At 32.8% G+C, this 19,774-nt stretch overlaps 1 protein-coding gene across 3 annotated transcripts in view; it reads left to right on the top strand.

Moving 5' to 3' along the window:
* LOC130900163 (uncharacterized) overlaps positions 1-19,774 on the top strand; it is a 67,541-nt gene that overhangs the window by 27,744 nt on the left and 20,023 nt on the right. Inside the window, exons 1-2 of one of the 3 annotated variants that reach the window (XM_057810565.1) lie at positions 2,697-2,787; positions 7,394-7,908. In XM_057810565.1, the coding sequence (XP_057666548.1) occupies positions 7,572-7,908 (337 nt within the window). In that variant the 5' untranslated portion in view covers positions 2,697-2,787; positions 7,394-7,571. Of the gene's footprint in view, positions 1-2,696; positions 2,788-6,181; positions 6,282-7,393; positions 7,909-19,774 lie in introns of those variants that run through there. The other 2 variants (XM_057810564.1, XM_057810563.1) reach the window with 2 other exon arrangements.

The raw sequence follows: 19,774 nt of genomic DNA, 5'->3' as shown, positions 1-19,774 counted from the left end.
AGTAAAAAACTTATTATTGATTTGCAAGATAGTAGAGTAGCAGATAACATCTAGTAATAGATAAAATGTGATTTACTTCTGTTTTTGAAGAGCTTAATCGACCGCTCTAAGCATAATTTGGACTTTTAAGTTCTTGTCTGTCTGATTAATAAGAGCTAGTTGTATGAAAAAAAAAACGGTGTAATCTGTTATATATGACTGATTTTGAGATGCCGCGTCTTGAAACTTTTTTATCATCCTTGTCTGCAAAAAATAAAAAACGCAATACTACGGCGCAATGTAAACTGTAAATAAGTAGGTTCGAGGGAGACAAGTTAAATACACATTTTAAGAATGAACAGGATGTGGTTTTTGTATTCAACGCTTGCTGGTGGAAATTACGCTCCATAATATTCCATTGTGTGTTTGTAAATGCTATCAAATAAATATTATATGATATAAAATCTATTTTAATGTGAATTAACCGAGTAAAATACGCATGTTGAACGAAGTTGACTTTATTGTTTATTATGAATATTACTTTATACATACGTGGATTTTCAATATTCTTGTGATTAAATGAATATATAAAGAAATATAATGGTGTTGAATAAAAACAAATTTAATTCTTGTTCCGGAAAAGTCTACATTATCAGTATTGAAAATAGGTAAGTTATGGTAATATAGTTTTTATTGTATAAATCAGTTACGATTAGTCCTTGAGAAAACTTCTTTCCTTCTACTTGAAATTAGAGTATTTTTTTAATTTTCAAAGGCTCTTTTCGCGCTTCTCTATTTTTTTTTTCATTCAAATTAATACTCAAATACCTGCTCATCAGATGACATTATTTTCCTTATTTCGATATTACAGAATTTCGAAGTTAAGATCTATTTGGTAATTATTTAGAATTGGGGCTCCAGGCAAAAATCGTTCCAAAAAATTTTTCACGAATTTGGGGTTGTTCCTGAAGGTACAAATAGTGAATTTAAGGCGGGGGAGACAGCTCAGAAGAATGAAAGATGAATTAACTCACAACATGGACTATATGATTAAACCTCAATCTTCACAGATGCTTGGTAACAAAAAATAACACAGGAGCTGGTACATATTCTAAGGAATTAAACATGAAGAAGTTGTACAGACAATACAAAAGGATGTAATATCCTTCAAGCAAAAATTTACGCAGCAGAGAAAGTGAAACAACTGAGTTTGATTTCTTAAATTGTTTATACTAAATTGTTGGATGCATTTGAACGCCTTGAAATTGTTAAATAAGGACAAAGGATCAATTCTGCACTGAAGACGATAATTTGGTTATCGAAACGCGCGTCAGACAGTGCAATCATGAGTGTTGGTGTAGTGGTGGTGTAAATAGTTTGTTCAGTATAAAGTGTAACAAGAAAATGATCTATCGCAATTCACTCTTCTGGATTCGTATCTACTGAGTACCTCGACACCATGAAGAAGAAAGGATTAATGAGAAGAAAGCAAAAGTAAAACATTCTAACTATAAGACCATGAGAAAAGACGATGGTGCTCTACCTTGACAATGAAACGACGATTGCCTCGAAGAAATAACAGAATCAGAAGAAGAAAAAGTAAAAAACTTTATTCTGGGTTGAAAATGCTCAAAAGGCAATCAGATAGTTGACTAAATTTGTTGAATATTGGCGACTAAATATTTAAAAAAAGACACCTGTTGGCTAATGCCAGATGTTCTAACTCGTGATTCAGTTGTTTGAATCGTAGTTTCTTTTATTATCATTTTCTTATTGACTAATTATTCTTTCAATTAGTAACTGTTTTTAGGAACTAACATACCTAATTCATAATCACAATAAATCGGATTTGAATCTCTAAAACGTCTAATATACAAATTCAAACAACAAGATATTTTTTCAAAGTAAAACAAACAATTTATCTGAACGTTCACTACATATTTATGATATCGATATCCTTCGAAATTGTTTATAGAAACAAACAAAACGTACATGGTTATTCTATAAATTATTTATTTTGTCCTAGTAATTTTATTGTCACATTATTATTTATTCAAAATAAAATTTTCGACGTTGTCGTTTACATACAAATAATAAACATAGGAAACTCTATGAAAACTTCTTGAAAATACGTGATCTAAACAAAAAATAGAAGTATACATTAAATTAAAATGGATGTCGTCATGAATTTTAAAATAATCCCATACTTTGTATTAGTAATCAGGTGTTTAAAAAAAATTTAACTACCTCATATTTATTCTATTCCAATTGTTGTATGTTTTCAAAGTACAGAGCATTGATTTTCAATAGCAATCGTTGTTTGTTTATACCTCGTTAAGTTTGTCTCTAGCATTTCCTTATCTATGGCCTCTCGTCAGCTTCTTCTTCTCTTTTTCACTTGTGGTCTTCACTTTAGAATCTGTTTAGGTATGCTGATTAATTGTCTGGTTTTTACGTCATCGCATAATATGTATCTAACTCACATTATTCTCTTTATTCTGTCATTTCCTGGATTTGCCCACTGCTCTTCTCCAGATGCTCATTTCGGTCATAGTTTGCGCTGTTTCCGTGGAATGTTTGATCACACCTCGCTTGGATCGTTGTCATGAAGGTTCTACTGTAGTAAAACGATGCCAAGCTATTGATGTGTACGTCGAATATAACATCATCCAACATCAAATACATTCACAAAAATTGATGATTTGTGAATCTGAACAATCCAAGGTGCCACCCAAAGGCATACAAAAAAATTCGTTCAAATCGGTCCAGCCGTTTAGATGGGGTTCAGCGACAAACAGGTTTGTGAAGGTATGAAGCTTTAATTTAGTTCAGGCACTTATTGAGTTCTTTGTTGTTGCTAAAACGCACAATAATGAAATGAATTCGATGTAATTATTATCAAATACGAATCACATTATATTTTTAACCCACTTCATCTAATTTTTTTTCAAATTGCACACGGTTTGTACTCATTTTTTAGCAAATACAGATTAAATATATTAATTATTTCGAAGGGAAATCCAGTACGCATCAGAGTCATATTGATATGCAGATCAACTGATTAGAGATAAAGTTTTCGATTTGTTGTAATTAAATTTTCTAAATTTTAATCAATATTCGGCAATATAGTGAAATAATGTCATATTTTCCGAGCATAAACCCGCGTTTATCTGCTGTAGGTGCTGAGTTTTTGTGTCTTTTTATTCGTGCACAAATTATAATTCAATTCTTCTTAAATACTTAATTTCTGTTGCTTAATTCTTGCCTTTGAATTTGTAAGTCCCCAGGTTTTACTGTCCGTTGCAGGTGTGATTAAAATTGAGCGCTGATTTTCTCATTTATCTATGATTCTTGCTTTCCATCTCCATCCATATCTCTACGTCTAACTCTTGTTTCAACTGTATATTATCTATAACGACTTAAACGTCTTTTCCATCTTCTTTCTTCACCACTATTATTTTTGTATTCTCCATATTCATATTTATGTTTCATAATTTTAATTCCAGCCTATTTTTGAGGGGTTTTAAAATCAAGGAAAATAAGATCAAAATTCTACCATCACTTCCAGCAGGCTATATAACTAGAAAGGTAGGACAAAACTTGGCAATTGACAACAAGGTAGTTAAATTCTTCATTCTTAATATTGAGGAGGCCAAGATAGAGTATACGAGAACCATCCCAGAAGAAACTTTCAAGAATTTTTGATATAAGGGTATCACTAACCAATATGTGCTGGAAGTCTTCTTTGGTGAGTGCCTTTAGAAAATCGAGTCCCGTTCAAAACAGATCTTTTTCTAACATTTCAAGGAAATCTGAGCAGACCAGTTGACGCAAGAGGTTTTGGTCAGGACTCAGATTTTTTTGCACCAACTTCGCACAGACTTTTGTCATCTGTAATTCCTCGTGTAAAATTTTCTAACTGCTTCTTTATCAACGTTTACAGCCTCGGCAATCATCCGAATCATCATTCGACGAACTGCACGCACAGTTTGGTTGATTTTGATCACTGTTTCCGGAGTTGAAACATTAACTGGGCGACCTGGGCGCTGATCATCTTCAGAGCTCTCTCGGCCATCACTAAAGCGCTTACTCCACTCAAAAACACGCGCACGAGCTTTTTCAATTTACGAAGAAATTTGGATTAATACGTTGTTCCTGTTTTTCGTCACACATGGTTTTCGGCACGAGAAAAAAACTACTGCACAAATACTATAATAGTGACGAAAACGTGTTTTGGGATATCTAGATACCCAACGCACTATTCGGTTTTTACCCCACCCGTCTATGGCGCTCTCTAGTCACGCAGTTCGTTATTTAATAGCCAGACCTCGTATTGTTAATCTAAACGATCAGAATCTTACAAATTGGCTTTGCTGCCACAGAATTATATATATAGAGCAGGGGTCTTACAGCTTTCTTTGCCGCATCCCGAATTTCGTACCACATTTTCTATCTATCCATTCGTGTTTCTGGATAGCTCTATTTTTCTTTTGTTCAATTCTTTCCTTCCATGTCCTTGAGGATCATCCTCGTCTCCGTCTATTCTGCGGTTGTTACATCAACGCTTTCTTTGGCCATCTTTCCTGCTCCATATCCTGCACGATCTTCTTAAATACTCCATTTCCACAGCTTTACATTTTTCTCCCTTCTTCTTCTAGAGGTTGCCAGCACTCACATCCGTACGTTAAAGTAGGTTTCACTATGACTTTGTATTTAGGTTAATTTTTTTGTACACAGCAATGAGTTAAATGTGTAACTTATTTTCTTTGTTGCACTCTATTTCTTATATCGTCTTTTGTTGTTCCATCTTCCGAAATTACAGTTCAGGGTCTCCTTGTATGCGTCCTACCGTCAGATATTCTGTTTTTGACATTTTCATAATCAAACCCCATTTTGCATATTCGTCGTCCAACTTTCTCAGCATATAATTTGCATCGTCCTCGTCGCCCGCTTTAATAAATTGGTCCTCTGCTAAAGATAAAGTTATTAAGCACTTATCCCTTATCTCAATTCCCATACTCGCAATTTCAGTTCTCCAGAGCTTCCTGAATATATATTTTAAATAATGTTGGTGATAAACTGCACCCCTTTCTCAAACATAAGCTTAGAAGAGATGATTTATAATATACTGATAAAACTATTAACAATGCAGACAAAGCAAACACTAGTTATCACTAAAAGCTTGTCTTAAGGCTCGTTCAGACAATGACATTTTATGTCGTGGCACCTAATGCCGTGACGTGAATGCTGCAACAATGTTTTGTCTGAACAATTGAATGTCTCGATGTCATGGTGTCGTGACACCAGCGATGTCGCGGCAGTGACATCAAATGTCTCGCTTTTTTCATCGTTTGAACATCGGCGATACTACAATAAGTATTTTTTGGCGCGAATCTGCTGTTTGTCATTCGATAATGTCTTCGTTTGATATACTTACATTTCTGGAATGTTACCAGCAATACCCTCGTCTATGGGATAAGTCCATTTCAGCATTTAAGGATTGAAATAAACGGGATTAAGCGGAAGAAGCGCTTTTAGGTCAATTCGGGGAACATAAAACAAAGAATTTGAACTAAAAGTTGCAAAAAGACTTGGGGTCCTCCAATTGCAATTCCCTCATCAGTGTTCCTGATGCACCCACACTCGCCTTTTTAATTTTTGCCTCAACTTCAAATTAATTAGTTCCTCTAATACATCCGCTATTGCAGTTACGAGCTCCGCCATTTCTGATAATAGTATGTCGGGACACAAGTGTTGGTACACCTGGTGTCATAACGTCAAATGTCAAACGCTGTCACGGCATTCGACGCCACGACATGAATGTCACCGTCTGAACGAGCCTTTAAGGCGAAAATGGATTCGTTCTCCAGTTAATACTTCGAAATTTTATAGAATGAGTTTATTGTGAATGTAAAAGTCTATATTTATAGTTTAAATTAAATATAATGTTGATTTACACAAGATTCAGGATTAAGCACTCCTGTTTGATTAAATCTACCTTAATTAAATTGTAAATGAATTAGTTGTTGAGTAAAACTAATGGAATTATATTTAAGACATACAATAATCCATTTAAGATTTATATAATTTTATTTAATATCTGACTCATTCTCATCATTATCTCTTCTGGTTTCATATACACAGGTAAGATAAGAGCAAGTACCTACCTAATAAATAGACCCGGTTTAGATATTCTATTTTCAGTTTGTTTGGTGTACGTATTTATCTGGTGTTTGTGTATAAAAACGCGAAATAAAATAATAAATAAACGTGCAGCAGATACGAGTGTGATATTTACATACGTAAGTTTATTCTTCTCAACTCTGGCAGTTATATTTCTGTCCTAACATTTAAAAATTAAGTATTTACGATCGAAACTAATTTTATCTCATTTCAAAATATTCTCTATTAAGAGTGATATACTTTGAAATGCATTAGTCGACACGAGCTTCCTTCTGTCTTGTTGATTCTACTCACTGACTCTAAAATGAAATATTCTCCATTGGAATTAATTTATTTTTCCATACGTTTGTCTCTTGTTGATTCTACTCATATTAATGCTCAAAATCTTACGGTAGATAGCAAGACATCTAGTTCAAGCACAGCTTTTTTTACTGCGAATTTCGTTCCTCACCTCAATACCAACCCAAATAAAGATAACAATAAAAATGTATTCATCTGAAAAGAATGTGTTTCTTTTCTACTAAAAATTTGTTTAACTATCCTCTAACAACATGTAGAGCTCCTGATTCATCTAAATTACGAACCGAGTATTTAAAATAAGCTTCGTAGGTTTCACAAAGTTTTTCATACGCACATCGAAGAAAATTTTATATCTTGTACTTCAATAAATGTTCAAATATATAAAAAAATGCATCAGCATCATATTTACACTTTCTAAATGATATTTTAACGTCTTTGGGGCTTCTAAGAAACAGTTAATTGTTGTTTATCACTTAAGTGAGACTAGTAGATGTTGTGTGTTAGTTACGCCATCTTGAAATTGAAAAATTAACTGAAAATCGTGATAAAACTTGGAAAAATGCGCTCATTCCAACGCTTCTCTAACTTCTGGATGTCGTGCTTGTAAAAGGATTTGTCTTTTTGCCTCAAAATAGGCAGCAATTGCTTCCTTAGTTGAGCTGAATTTCTTACCGACGATCATTGTTTTTAAAACGGCGAATAACTTTTCTAAAAACATCATGAAGTAAAAAAAAATAATTTTTCCTCATAACTACCAGAAAAGCAAACTTTTTCAGGACTGGGGGTGTTTTTTCTTTATTTTAAAGCATAGTGATGGAAAAATTACAAAATAAAATTGAGAACAAAGACAATTTTATTTATATAGAGTTGTGAAATCATTAAAATATTCTATTTGTAATAATTTATTCTAAAGTATGATTTTTTGTTACAGATTTACCTGAATTTCGACAACGTCTTGTAGTAAACCCGTAGAAATACGGCAACAAACGATCAGAATGTAATTATTACGTAACGAACGAAACACCTGTCGTGAAAATTGTTGTACTGTGACTCAAAGTTTAAAAATAGTTTCAAGTTTCAAGTTGACGTGCTAGGAAGTATTATACGCCATGTTGATGCAAAACGATTTCAGTCTAGCTCTTCAACAGAGCAAGATTTATTTGGCCCAACGGGAAGTCAAAGAAAACTCAACAATCGGACAGGATACGGTTGACTGCGCCATTTTACCTCCGAAATCTTCGGCCGATATGAAAAAAGTACCGTCTATAGAAACTTTGAATAGCGAAATGCCGAGAAAGGAATTACAAAAAGATAGGGGGAAAAAGGCATTGAAATGTCTGTTGAATAAATTGAGATTAAAAAAATACGGAAGTGCTACAATTTCCAAACCGGATCCAGTTTATAGAGTAGCGTATTTAGGAAATGTCGTCACTGGATGGGCCAAAGGTGAGTTTTTGAATAATATTAATCCTTAAAATTACACAATGTGTCTTTAAGACATAAATTCATAACTAATTGAATGAATGGGGACGAAGCAGGGAATTTGTGGTTTTTCAATTTTTTTTTTGGACAAAAACGCATTGAAATTTTGGTTTACAAACTTGGAAAATTAACTAAAAATCATGATATAGCTTGGAAAAATCGATTTTATTCATCAAGATAATCTCCTTCAAGAGCAATACAATCATTCCAACGCATCTCTAACTTCTGGATGCCATGCTTGTAGAAGGATTTGTCTTTGTCATTAAAATAGGCAGCAATCGCTTCTTTATTTGAGCCGAATTTCTTACCGACCAGCATTTTTTGAGAGCAACGGATATCCAATAGTCACTGGGGTTCAAATCTGGACTACGACGACTTGTGAATCGGTGCATTGTCTTGGTGAAACAGTGGTTGTTTTCCTCGCCATATGACGTCGTTTTTCCTTGATTTTTTCATTCAAACGATTCAACAACTCTATATAGTATTTGCTATTGATTATCTCTCCCTTTTGGAGATACTCAATGAACAATATTTCATGCGCATCCCAAAATACTGAAGCCATAACCTTCTCGGTTGACTGTTGTGCATTTGGACGTTTTGGACGTGGTTCACCTGCTGCAGTCTACTCAGATGATGATCGTTTTGATTCAGAAGTGAAGTGATGGATCCATGTTTCATCCATCGTCACATATCGACGCAAAAAATCTGATTTATTACGTGTAAACAAGGCCAAACACTGCTCTGATCATCAACACGTGGTGTTTCAGATCGACCGTGGGTAAACGCGGCACCCACTTTGAAAAAAGCTTTCTCATGGTCAAATGCTCAGGCAACCTAACCAATTTGTGGACTGCTTTGATGTGTTTTGGAGTAACCATCTTAATTAGACGACCAGAACGTTCAACATAATCGGTATCTGTAGGACCACGTTTAAATACAGCAAACCAATAACAAATAGTTCTTTTCGATAGAGCAGACTCCGGATAACACCTTTTAAGCCATTGCTGAGCTTGTACAGTATTTTTTTTTCACTAAGAAGCAATGATAAATTAACACAAAATTGTTTTAAATCCATTGTTTTAAAATAACACTTCACTTAAATGACTGTCACTTTTTTCTGACTAATCGAAATGTCATGAAATTTGCAGTGCCATCTGTGTGTCAGTCACACGACTTATTGAGTCATTTAATATGTTTCAAACAAAAAACTATTTGAAAATGATGATATTCAACGTAATCATATGTTTCGGTATATTTCGGTATTTTTTTTGTTTTTGAAATTGAAATCTGTACAATTAAATATCGTTACAAATGACTTTAAATGTATATAAAATTTGTTTTTAAGTATCTAGAAAATATGCATAGATTACATTAAGATTATTTAAATCAGTTTTTTTTTTATAAAACTGATCATGTTGCGAAATATATATTTATGTTGTTTGTGAAAACATGTATATTATCTATAATTATATAACAAACTATTTTTTTCGCGATAATTATTTGAATATTATAAGTAACCTAACAACTTTTGTCTGCCAAAAAAATAAGTCAAATTGTTCTCATGGATACTACCTTGAACTACAGCGTCTCTAAATAATTACTATCGGATGTGTATACGACATTATCGTTTACCTGATCCATTATGGAAACAATTTTATTGTTCATACCAAAATTGCAATTATTTACTGAGGAAGTTACATCATTTTTTCAAGTATAATTTTAGCTGAAAGGAATGTGATTGATTGGATAATTGCTTTTATAATACGTCTTAAGTGAAAAAACTTATTTAGCAAGTACAACGTACATGTTTATATTAAACCAACGTAATAAACTACAATTGTGAAAAAATATGTGATATGTGTGAAGTAGAAGGAAATAAAATTAATGAACCGCAGAATAAAAGTTTTAACAAACTAAAAATGAAATTAGCCAATTAAAAATTGGATTAATCTTTCATGTGACAGTATTTTTTATAATTCAATCAATACTCTTTCTAGAAGTACTCAAAAATAATCTGTTTATATAGATTATTCTTTATATAGATGAAATGATATGATTAATCGAAAATTATACGAAAAAAGATAATCTTTCAAATTGAGTTCAACTAGCACTTGGACATCTGAATATATTGAATGTTCTACATATGTATAATAAATCCTTCACCTTCTAAATAGGATCGCCAGGATTTTCATTCATTTCATTTAAGCGCGTTACTTGTTTTGATGTCAAGAAACTATAAATACTGCCAACGCAAGTCCTGCAAGGAAAAAGGACCATTCAAAATAAACTAAATCCCACAGTGAACATTTCTGACCTAATTAACTCAGTATTTTACTAAAATATCTTTTGGTATTTATTTTGTAAAAAGGGTATCTTGCCCCAAATAATTTGGTATTGACTACAACTTGACTAACACTAACATGATAAATATATTCTGGAAATCGATTTTTTGTATTAAAACTCATATTTTTCAATTTGCTTTTTAACTTTAGATGAAAGATAGAATGTGCATGAATGAAACACAACTCAAATCGTCAACAACTACATGATTGTTTTGTTAAATCATCTTCCGCATTCACACAAGACCTTCATTTGTAAATTTGAAGGCTACTTCCACCAGTCGATAATTATATTGGAATTCCTAATGTATATCAACATGAAACAGGTTTGGGACAAAATATTCAGAACGTATCTGAACGTATCATAATCAACTAGTTTTTCCAAAAAAATTTGTGAAATTACCAGCGTTTTTACGTGATAAAACTCTGTCTACTTTTTCCAATTTCCCAAGGGAATGTAACGCTATGTTTACTGGGTAATTTTTATTTATTTATAAACAGTTGAGATTTGCTTATAGGATGGCGGTTTAAAGGAAAATTAACTGCAAAAAATTGATCTCCTTATAACTTCACACACTTAGTTCAGTCAGTTTTCAATTTTTACAAACCCTCAAAACAATTATATTTCATAAATAACACTAGCCACGACTTTATTGTCTGAAAAAAATAGTATTTCCTTTCTTAGAAGCAAGTTCCTCTAATGAATTGTATAATTTAAACATTTTGTATTTGTTTCTGGGGTACCAAAATTGCATGCAATATCACACATCGATATGAAAATATCCAACTAGTTTTCGAAACGGACGAGCTTTTAATCAGCATCAAGCAATCTTGGCATTCATCTATATTAACATTTTACAGTAATAACCAAACGTTCAGCATGATCTGTGTTGATATTGTTTCTATCAAATACAGAGAATCACATACAAGTTAATATTTAGGTACTTTTCAGCGGTTTATTTGATTGTTTGTTTACGTAAAAAATAATGTTCAATTCCCCTCGTATTTGGTTCAATAAACACTTGCGTGTAAAGGTTTCCACAAGCAGGCATATGATGCCGTCAATTCGTTTAAAAAAAACAATCATTTCAAGTTTTTATTCCCAGTATGTTTAGTATCATAGTTCAATATACAACACCTTGAACACGATATAATCAAATTCAAATTTTTACACTTCCCAACATTTTGTTATCGTGAATATTTGTTATTATGAAATCCACTTAAATTAGTAATTAGCTAATGTCAATACACAATAATTAGACGTAAATACATTATAGTTAAAATACTTGCGATAATTTTTATAGTTTACATAATATGTATAGCAGAACATCGTTCTTGGGAAGCCTACTCCACCGAGGTGGTTGAAAATCACATAAACTTTCCTTTTCTTAGGCTTAAAAGGACCTTCCTGAATTGAAATTTGTGCAAGTGTTGGACCTTCTAGCAATCTTCTGCCCATTGACTTGGGGATCATGTTAATTTCCGAAAAAAAGTGGTTACTCTTGTCATTAATGCAATCAAAACCACACAGTCCCCTTAAATTAATCTTCTGCGATCAATGAAATTTTCTAGAAAGCCTGGTTTTTAATCTCCAGAACTCCCCAGCCTAGAACTCGAAATGAGGAACCAGTTTTTGATGATTACGATGACTGATTGCAACCAGTCAACGATCGATGATTCTAATGAAGAAAATCTTGCAGAAGACAGTCAGTCCAGTGCCTACGAGAAGGTAGCACTTGCAGAATTGGCGACCGCAACTTTTTCGAGTGTAACATCAGTGATTCATCATCATATTTGGAAAGAAACCTAGAGAAATATTTGAAAACAATCATTACAACCTATTCAACATTCCCATTGGATTTTTCAAAATTGATATTAAGTTTTATTTTCTATGGAAACCTCATTGTAAATAATAATAACAGTGTTTTTTGTAGCAAATATCTTATGGTACAGTTATCCATTTATACAAATAGTTGACTCCATTTTCTCTATCACACGAATTAGTACAAAAACAATAAGTTAATAATTGAATAGAACTTCAACGTATGACTTTCTACGACAATTACATTCATTTATAATTCGTTAAACGTATTGTGTGCAATTTATAAAGTGAAATCGGTCACATTTTCATGCATAACTCGTTAAACAAAGAACGATTTCATGGAATTTAAATGTTAGTTTACAGTGTTGAATGTTTTGATATAAATAATAGGAAGTAAAAGCCCTTTGAAACAATGTAATTGTTTGTGCTACTCCACATAAAATCTCTTGACGATTTGACACTACTTTAGTTCCGGTAATTATGAAATTTAATACATATTTGTCGAAAAATCATTATAATATTATTTATTTCTTTTCTTTTATTGGCTTTCACTTTAACTGCCCATCAACATCTAGAAAAACCTCGTGTGAACAATTTTCCTCAACAAAGTTAACAAATAAATTTTTTTAATTGAACATTTGAACCAAAATTTGGAAAAAAGTTGATTAAAGCCGCCAGGAATAATAATCATCCTTCGGGATTAAGATCATCTACACCTACAGAAAACAAGTATAAACCAGATTAGCAGAGACATTAATGAAAAATAATTTTTTTTATTTACTTGGTTGTAGATCGATCGTGAATTCTTTATTTTATTTCTTTGGCATAAATTGGTTTCATCAACTTCAGATTAGCAGCATCTCGATGATGTTCATACCTATTAGCAACTGATTACATTACCTAACCTCAATAAACTCTTTTGACATTTTCAAAACAAAAAATTAATGGAAATTGACATGAAAAATATACAAATAATAATTGAAAAGTTTCTTTGGAACGCAACACTTGCTAGCCGCTTACATATACATCAAAAATTGAGCAGAAAGTAGCAAAAATAGTCCCACAAATCGGTACCAAGACATGCCACTTTCGAAGAAATTATACCTAAGTAATATATCACGGAACAAGAGAGGAAAATGGGAAAATTTCATAGAAAAGAAAAAGTTGTTAACGAGAGTTACGAAAACTTTTTTATTTTATACAAAATAAATGCCAAGGACTGAGTTGGTACTTGGTACTTAGTTGGACGAGTTTGAAAATTGCGAACCACGGCGTACACAACATTTTTTAGACGACGCTTAAGATCCGAAACTTTTTCAATTACACTGAGGAAAGAAAATAAATAATATAAAATTATAAACATTCTATTTATTGAACAATATAATGTACTTAATTATATTTGCAATGTCAGTATTAATTTATTAATTATTTGCAAAAAGTAATGTTAATTGTACTGTCAACTGTCAACATTGAAGTGGACAGAGTCACATTTAAGTAAGTTAAAGTTGTCTACTCCAGAGCGTCCCGAAAGTGTGAAAGTGCAGTACGTATCTGTCACTTTCATTACACGGAACACTCAAAACGCAACTTTCGGTATTATAAATGAATACAGAACAAACAACTAAAGTTCTTTGCAACAAATGTGCAACAGAGAAACTAATGCTTTGATCAGATTGGAATCTAATCTCACCATCGTTGGGTCTGAAGGGAGGGTGGTAGTAACTAATCTAGTTTGAAGTTGCCTGTATTAACATGATGAAAGAAAAAACTACCGGGCACGTTATGTCCGTGTTCCGTGACAATTTTTCTATGCCATTCACACAGTACCGTACCTTTTCGTGTCAATGTTGTTCATTGAGACCAATTTCCTGCCAAATTCTTTCTTTACAATCGGCATTTTAGTATTTGGGGTGCATCATATTGGAAAGAACTGGTGGTTCCCGAACCAACTCGATGATAAGCTCGTCGTTACAAAAATGAGGTACACAAAGAAAATGTTGTCCGTATTTAAACTGAAAATATCGGCGATGACGTATTTCTTATTTTCACGGTGAATACCGGAAAAGGCACTGAAAGTGTCGTTGCGCCGTTCATTTTTGAACACGTCACGGAAATGTGTAGAGCGACGTTTCAAAAGTTTATTAGTTTTTCCAACGTCTGAATGATAAAAAATTGACCCGAATCGTCACATAAATCGTTACCAAGAATTCGATTTAACAAATAATACTAAAATAATGTAGAATATAACGAAATATATTTTAATAAAGACTAAAAGGAGTCGAAGCGTCATATTTTCATCTGACTTTATCTGAAAAATTACAAAAGAAGCCAATTTTAAATTAGAAGAGATCTAATTTAGAAGCAAAGGTCTAAGAAATAAGAAATTTATGACAAAATATAGTGACAAATTTTACAGGACTGTGAATGTTGTAAGCGTGATGTTTCTCGTCATCTTCACGTACCAAAATGAATATCGACTTTTGTCTAATCCACCTTGATGGGTCCAAAATATTACAAGGGTGAAATTTATTGTTTTCTAATACGGTGAATCGTGTAATCATAATTTTCATATTGTAATTGTATGAAGATTCAATTCTTCATTTGTCTATGTATGTAGGAAACGAAAAGTAAAGAAATTGGATTTTTCTTTGGGGTTATTAATGATTGTGATGTGGCTTACACGAGAATTATAACACATTATTATTCACTAATAAATTAATGAAGTGGCGTTATTAGTCACACATACGGTAGCAGGAATATTTTATTTGCAAGACAGCTACATAAAACGATATCATTTATTTACGAAAATATTGCTACATAAACATTGTTTTAGCTGTGTTTTGTAACAATAACCTGCCTATATACTAGCACATAACCTTGCACTTATTATATATTACACTCTCACTGTTTAATACTCTTTCAACATTACAAAGGATTTGAATTGAGTGCGAATTTCTTGACCTTTGAATGATTGGCTGTGAATAAATTACATAGGATAAATTACTACTATTTGATAAAAAAAAAACTATCGTTTCAATCTTATTAATCATAAATTGGTGAACAAGGTTGCAGTTTTTCAAGAAAATAGTAATACAATATTCAAAGTAATTAAAAATCGTTTATTAACAATTCGATTTTAACGTTATTTAAACCATCTATTGTATTATAACCGTAGAAAATGCCTACAGATTTCTAATAGCATTCATTAAACTTTCTTAGTACTATAATTACATAAAATTTGATGTACAAATAAAAACAACTTCAGAAAAAACAAAATTAATTTATATTTTTCCTTCATATCCAAAATATCTTCCGAACTTTGACATTTGCTAGAGCTACATCTGTCACAGCAACTGTAACTTATTGAGCCTGTTTTGCTCAATCACCACAAACGGATATAGCATTCAACAAGACATGTAATTGATAAAATTGTTGTAGTTTGGTAGATCAACTTGATTTTATTGGATTAGTAAACCAATACCTCTACATGCGTCAATAAAACGCAAGATTATCCTAAAAAATTGCCGTTTCATAAGACTTTAAAGACGCAAATCCAATGTAACACCATCCCAGCTTCATTCCACACATTCAATGAGACCCGTCTCTCTCAGAATGCTGAACTTCCTCGACGCTGCTCGCCCTTCTTTCTACTGGTATCCTTTTCTTTTCTTCGGGATAGTGTCATGTACTTTTGATCGAGCGTATTTTTCGTAGTCTTTAGAATCGAAAAAGTTCTTAGCTAACTTATTATGTCCAAAACTTGAACACACTTACTCTTCATGAATTAGGGAGTCCTGTGCTTATTTTTGGTATCTTCACTGCTGGTCGTGGTCCAACTATGTTCACGGCTTTAAATGCTTGGCTCTTTCTACAGTATCGATTCTTAGTTCATCAAATATCCTGCATGATTTTTTAAATCTTCTAATCCAATACTCCATAGGTCTGCTGGGTTTTTGAACTCCAGATTCTGGTCCAGAATATTCTCCAAATATCTCGTAATTTAACTGATTTCTTTTTCCATGATGACCACGTTCTCTTATTATATCAAGATTGGTTGAGGAATCAAAATCCTAGTAATTCAGTGGATATATGATATCAAATGTAATATAATAATGAAAGCTAAGGGTGTACCAAATTATAATGAATAACGTCGTCTGTTGTATAGATAAAACTTGTTCCAGATTCTTTATTTTCTTTTTACTTTGATCCACTGGTTTTCCTAGTACGTTAGCGATGTATTTTCATACTCCCTCCTTCTTAATTTTGTTCCAATGAGCAGGATTAGCAGTTTTCTGTGAAAATTTGGATATTTTCTTTACTAATATATAAAAATCCTTCGAAACGACATCTAAAAACGGACAAATGGAGGTTTAGGTGTTACATACTTCACTAATCGTAACATAATATGTTCGCCAAAAATGGATACACATTTTTATTGCAATAAAAATTAGAATAGTATAGTATACCTCTAAAAGAGTTGTCGTCACACATTTATTAGGTTTAGATGCTTGTTAAGCCTCGTGTGTCAACGTGGAAGTCTGGTTTGGCTTGCGTGAGCTTGTATCCGATCCAGGCTAGCCGGTTTTTGGTTACAGATCAAATGGAGCTCGTGACAAGTACTTGCGACTTATCAATGATAAGTAATTGGACGAATGAGGATACACAAAGTATCAATTAGGGATAACAGTAAGGACTAATTCATCAAAAAGTGCCAAACAACTTATTTGTTTCGTATTTCACATTATATATAAAAAGATTTTGAATTCCTTCAATATTCAAATCTTACGAAATAGAATAGATATTTTCAAAAGTACTTAATTGGTAAACAATTTTCAATAACCAGTTTGTATACTTCTGATAATTCGGTGTTGGTAAAAAATTAATATAATCGAGTTTTTTGATCTCGTTGATTACCTTCATTTTATTACGAAAACAAGCGTGTTTCCAGTTTTTGTACAAATGTGATTATAATGCAAGCTAGTTATGTAACCTTGTTTTTGATTTTCATTCTATTTCAGTATGAAAATCAATAATTAACTCTGAATATTTCTTTAATTAAAGATCAAATTTTGTTTTTCATCTTTCTTTCAACTTGTAACTAATTTCTAGTCATTCTATGATTATAATCAGATCTTCAATGTAATTGCTTAAGTTTTACAGAAAAATGCAAGAGAATATCAGACTGTTTTTCATAAAATCATTGTTTTACAGTAATGCTCTATTTTTTCGTAGAAAAATTTAATCTACACACACCTAAATTCTTTCATCTCCGAATCATGATAATATATTGTATAATATCTGTATTTTAATGCAAAAAAAGTTATTTATGCAGTTTTCTTTCGTAGTACAGGATTAGTAAAAGCAAACGTATACACTACAAAATGTTTATCTGCAGTTTTTGATTCTGTCGATATTCTCAGGTTAATGTTACATAACGACAACACACTGTACAGCAAGAAGTTGATTTTTACGTGAAAATTATGGAACAATTAGTTAACATCCACTCTATTCACCTGATTGAGCCATATGTGATTTCCGGTTATTCTTTTACCTAAAAACAGTCGACCAAGTGACTCTTCACGATGGAGGATGATATAGATGAGACAATTCTCTGAGAGAATTTTAAAAAATGACTTCAAAGCTTCAGCAGGTGATGACTACTATCAACATAAAGCATCCGATTTTATTGTTATTCAGTTTTAAAGAATCGATAGCAGTTTTATAATAAAAATAAACAGTTTTCACAAAATTATCGAGTTCAAATATATATTTTGCATCGCCCTGTACGGTTATTCTCCAAAAGACCGTGGAATAATAGTAAACAGTCCACCGTTATTTACTCGACTTGCTCACCTACGCATGAACTTCTATTAGCAAGACTTTAATTTGCCACTTGACCATTTCTCCTGAAGTTCAAATCAATTATTTCATGACTAATGATTACATCTTTTTTCATGAATAACTCAGATTTTTAGAACCCGAACGATTTTTAAATATAATAATATAATCCATTGCAACTGTTATTTTCGAAAGTTGCTTGCGCGTGAAATTTAATTAAAAGTTTAATCCTACGAGGTCTGGCTATTAAATAACGAGACTGGTTACGAAAATTGGGTTTTATTATAAAAATTATTCTACATACGAATGCTCCCCTTCAATATACTCCTCTCCCCTCGCCACACACCTTTCCATACGTATTTTCCATTGATCGATGCAGTGCTGGATGTCTTCTTTGGTGAGTGCCTTCAGGAGCTCTGCCGTTGCTTGCTTTACCGCTTCCATCGACTCTAATCGGGTCCCTTTCAAAGCAGATCTTGTTCTAACCTTTCAAGGAAGTCTGACAGACCCGTTGACGCAAGAGTTTTTGATCAGGTGTCAGATTTTTTCGCACCAACTTCGCACAGATTTTCGTCATGCGTAAAATTTTTCTAACCGTTTCTTTATCGGCGTTTAAAGCCTCAGTAATCATCCGGATGCTCATTCGACGATTTGCACGCACAATTTGATTGATTTTGATCACTGTTTCCGGAGTTGAAACAGTCACTGGACGACCTGGACGCTGATCATCTTCAGAGCTCTCTCGACCCTTATTACACGGCTCAAAAACACGCGCACGAGATAGAGAATTGTCCCCACCCGTCTAAAGGCGCAGTTTCGTTATTTTATAGCCATACCTCGTATTATCAAAGCGGCAATATTCATTTTAAGTGGAATAATATGAATAGGTAGACAGATTTCAGATCTATTGTGGAGCTTTATTCTTCGTAAGAAATCTATCAGCTTGAAATTATTTCAACAACCCTATTATTTTCATATGTCTATTCAACTTAGATTAGATTGATTGTTTTCCGTTATTACAGGTTTGTCTCTTATAGATAAAACTTTCTACGTTTTCCAATGTCTTTAAACCGTCCATATACGAGGTTGTATGGATGCACCTCCACAGTTATTTCGAATTTGTTAAAGCTACTGTGTATCAATGGGTTGTTCCATCAATTAGTGCGCTTTCACCTTCTTGATAAGCTCCCAATAATCATCACTGTACGTCCGTGTTATTTGCCGATTATGTATCAATATAGTAGAATGATTCATTCAATTACAACTGCGAGAATAGTTCTTCTCGTGTGTTATTTAGTAGCCTTTTTCTGCGTCTTTATCCATCACACCACCGACCCATAGATTATCATACGTAGATGGTACAAGAAGTACCTGGCCCAAAAAAGAAAAAACAAAAATTTTGGACAAAATCTCCTTTTAGCTTCATATACTTTTTCCAGCGATGTTCAATAAGTTCGATACCCTTAAAATAGCCATTAACTGCTGATATCACCTCTTTAATGTTGCACGGTCTTTTCCTTCTTTGGATCCGGTTCTTCGTTTTACAAATTCACCGAAAACGTTCACTATTGATGGATGTCAAACAAATATTAAGCTCCGTGGGGTCTTCAAACTTGAAACATGTGCTGTATAGATTATGTACTTTCTAATACATTGATATTTACCAAGCAATTACTGCCGCCTCTAGGTCAGGCCAGGTACATCTGGGACCATCCTCGTATAATAGAAAATAAGGAATGCGACTGTGATATCGAGCATATAAGAAGAGATCTTGTCGACAGAATGACAGATCGGGAAACGAAAGAAAAACCACCATCGATGGTAAACATCC

Source organism: Diorhabda carinulata, chromosome 12 (genome assembly GCF_026250575.1).
Source record: "Diorhabda carinulata isolate Delta chromosome 12, icDioCari1.1, whole genome shotgun sequence".
Taxonomy (NCBI): Eukaryota; Metazoa; Arthropoda; class Insecta; order Coleoptera; family Chrysomelidae; genus Diorhabda; species Diorhabda carinulata.
The sequence above is the reverse complement of the archived record's forward strand: the minus strand, read 5'-3'. Positions and strand labels throughout refer to the sequence as shown.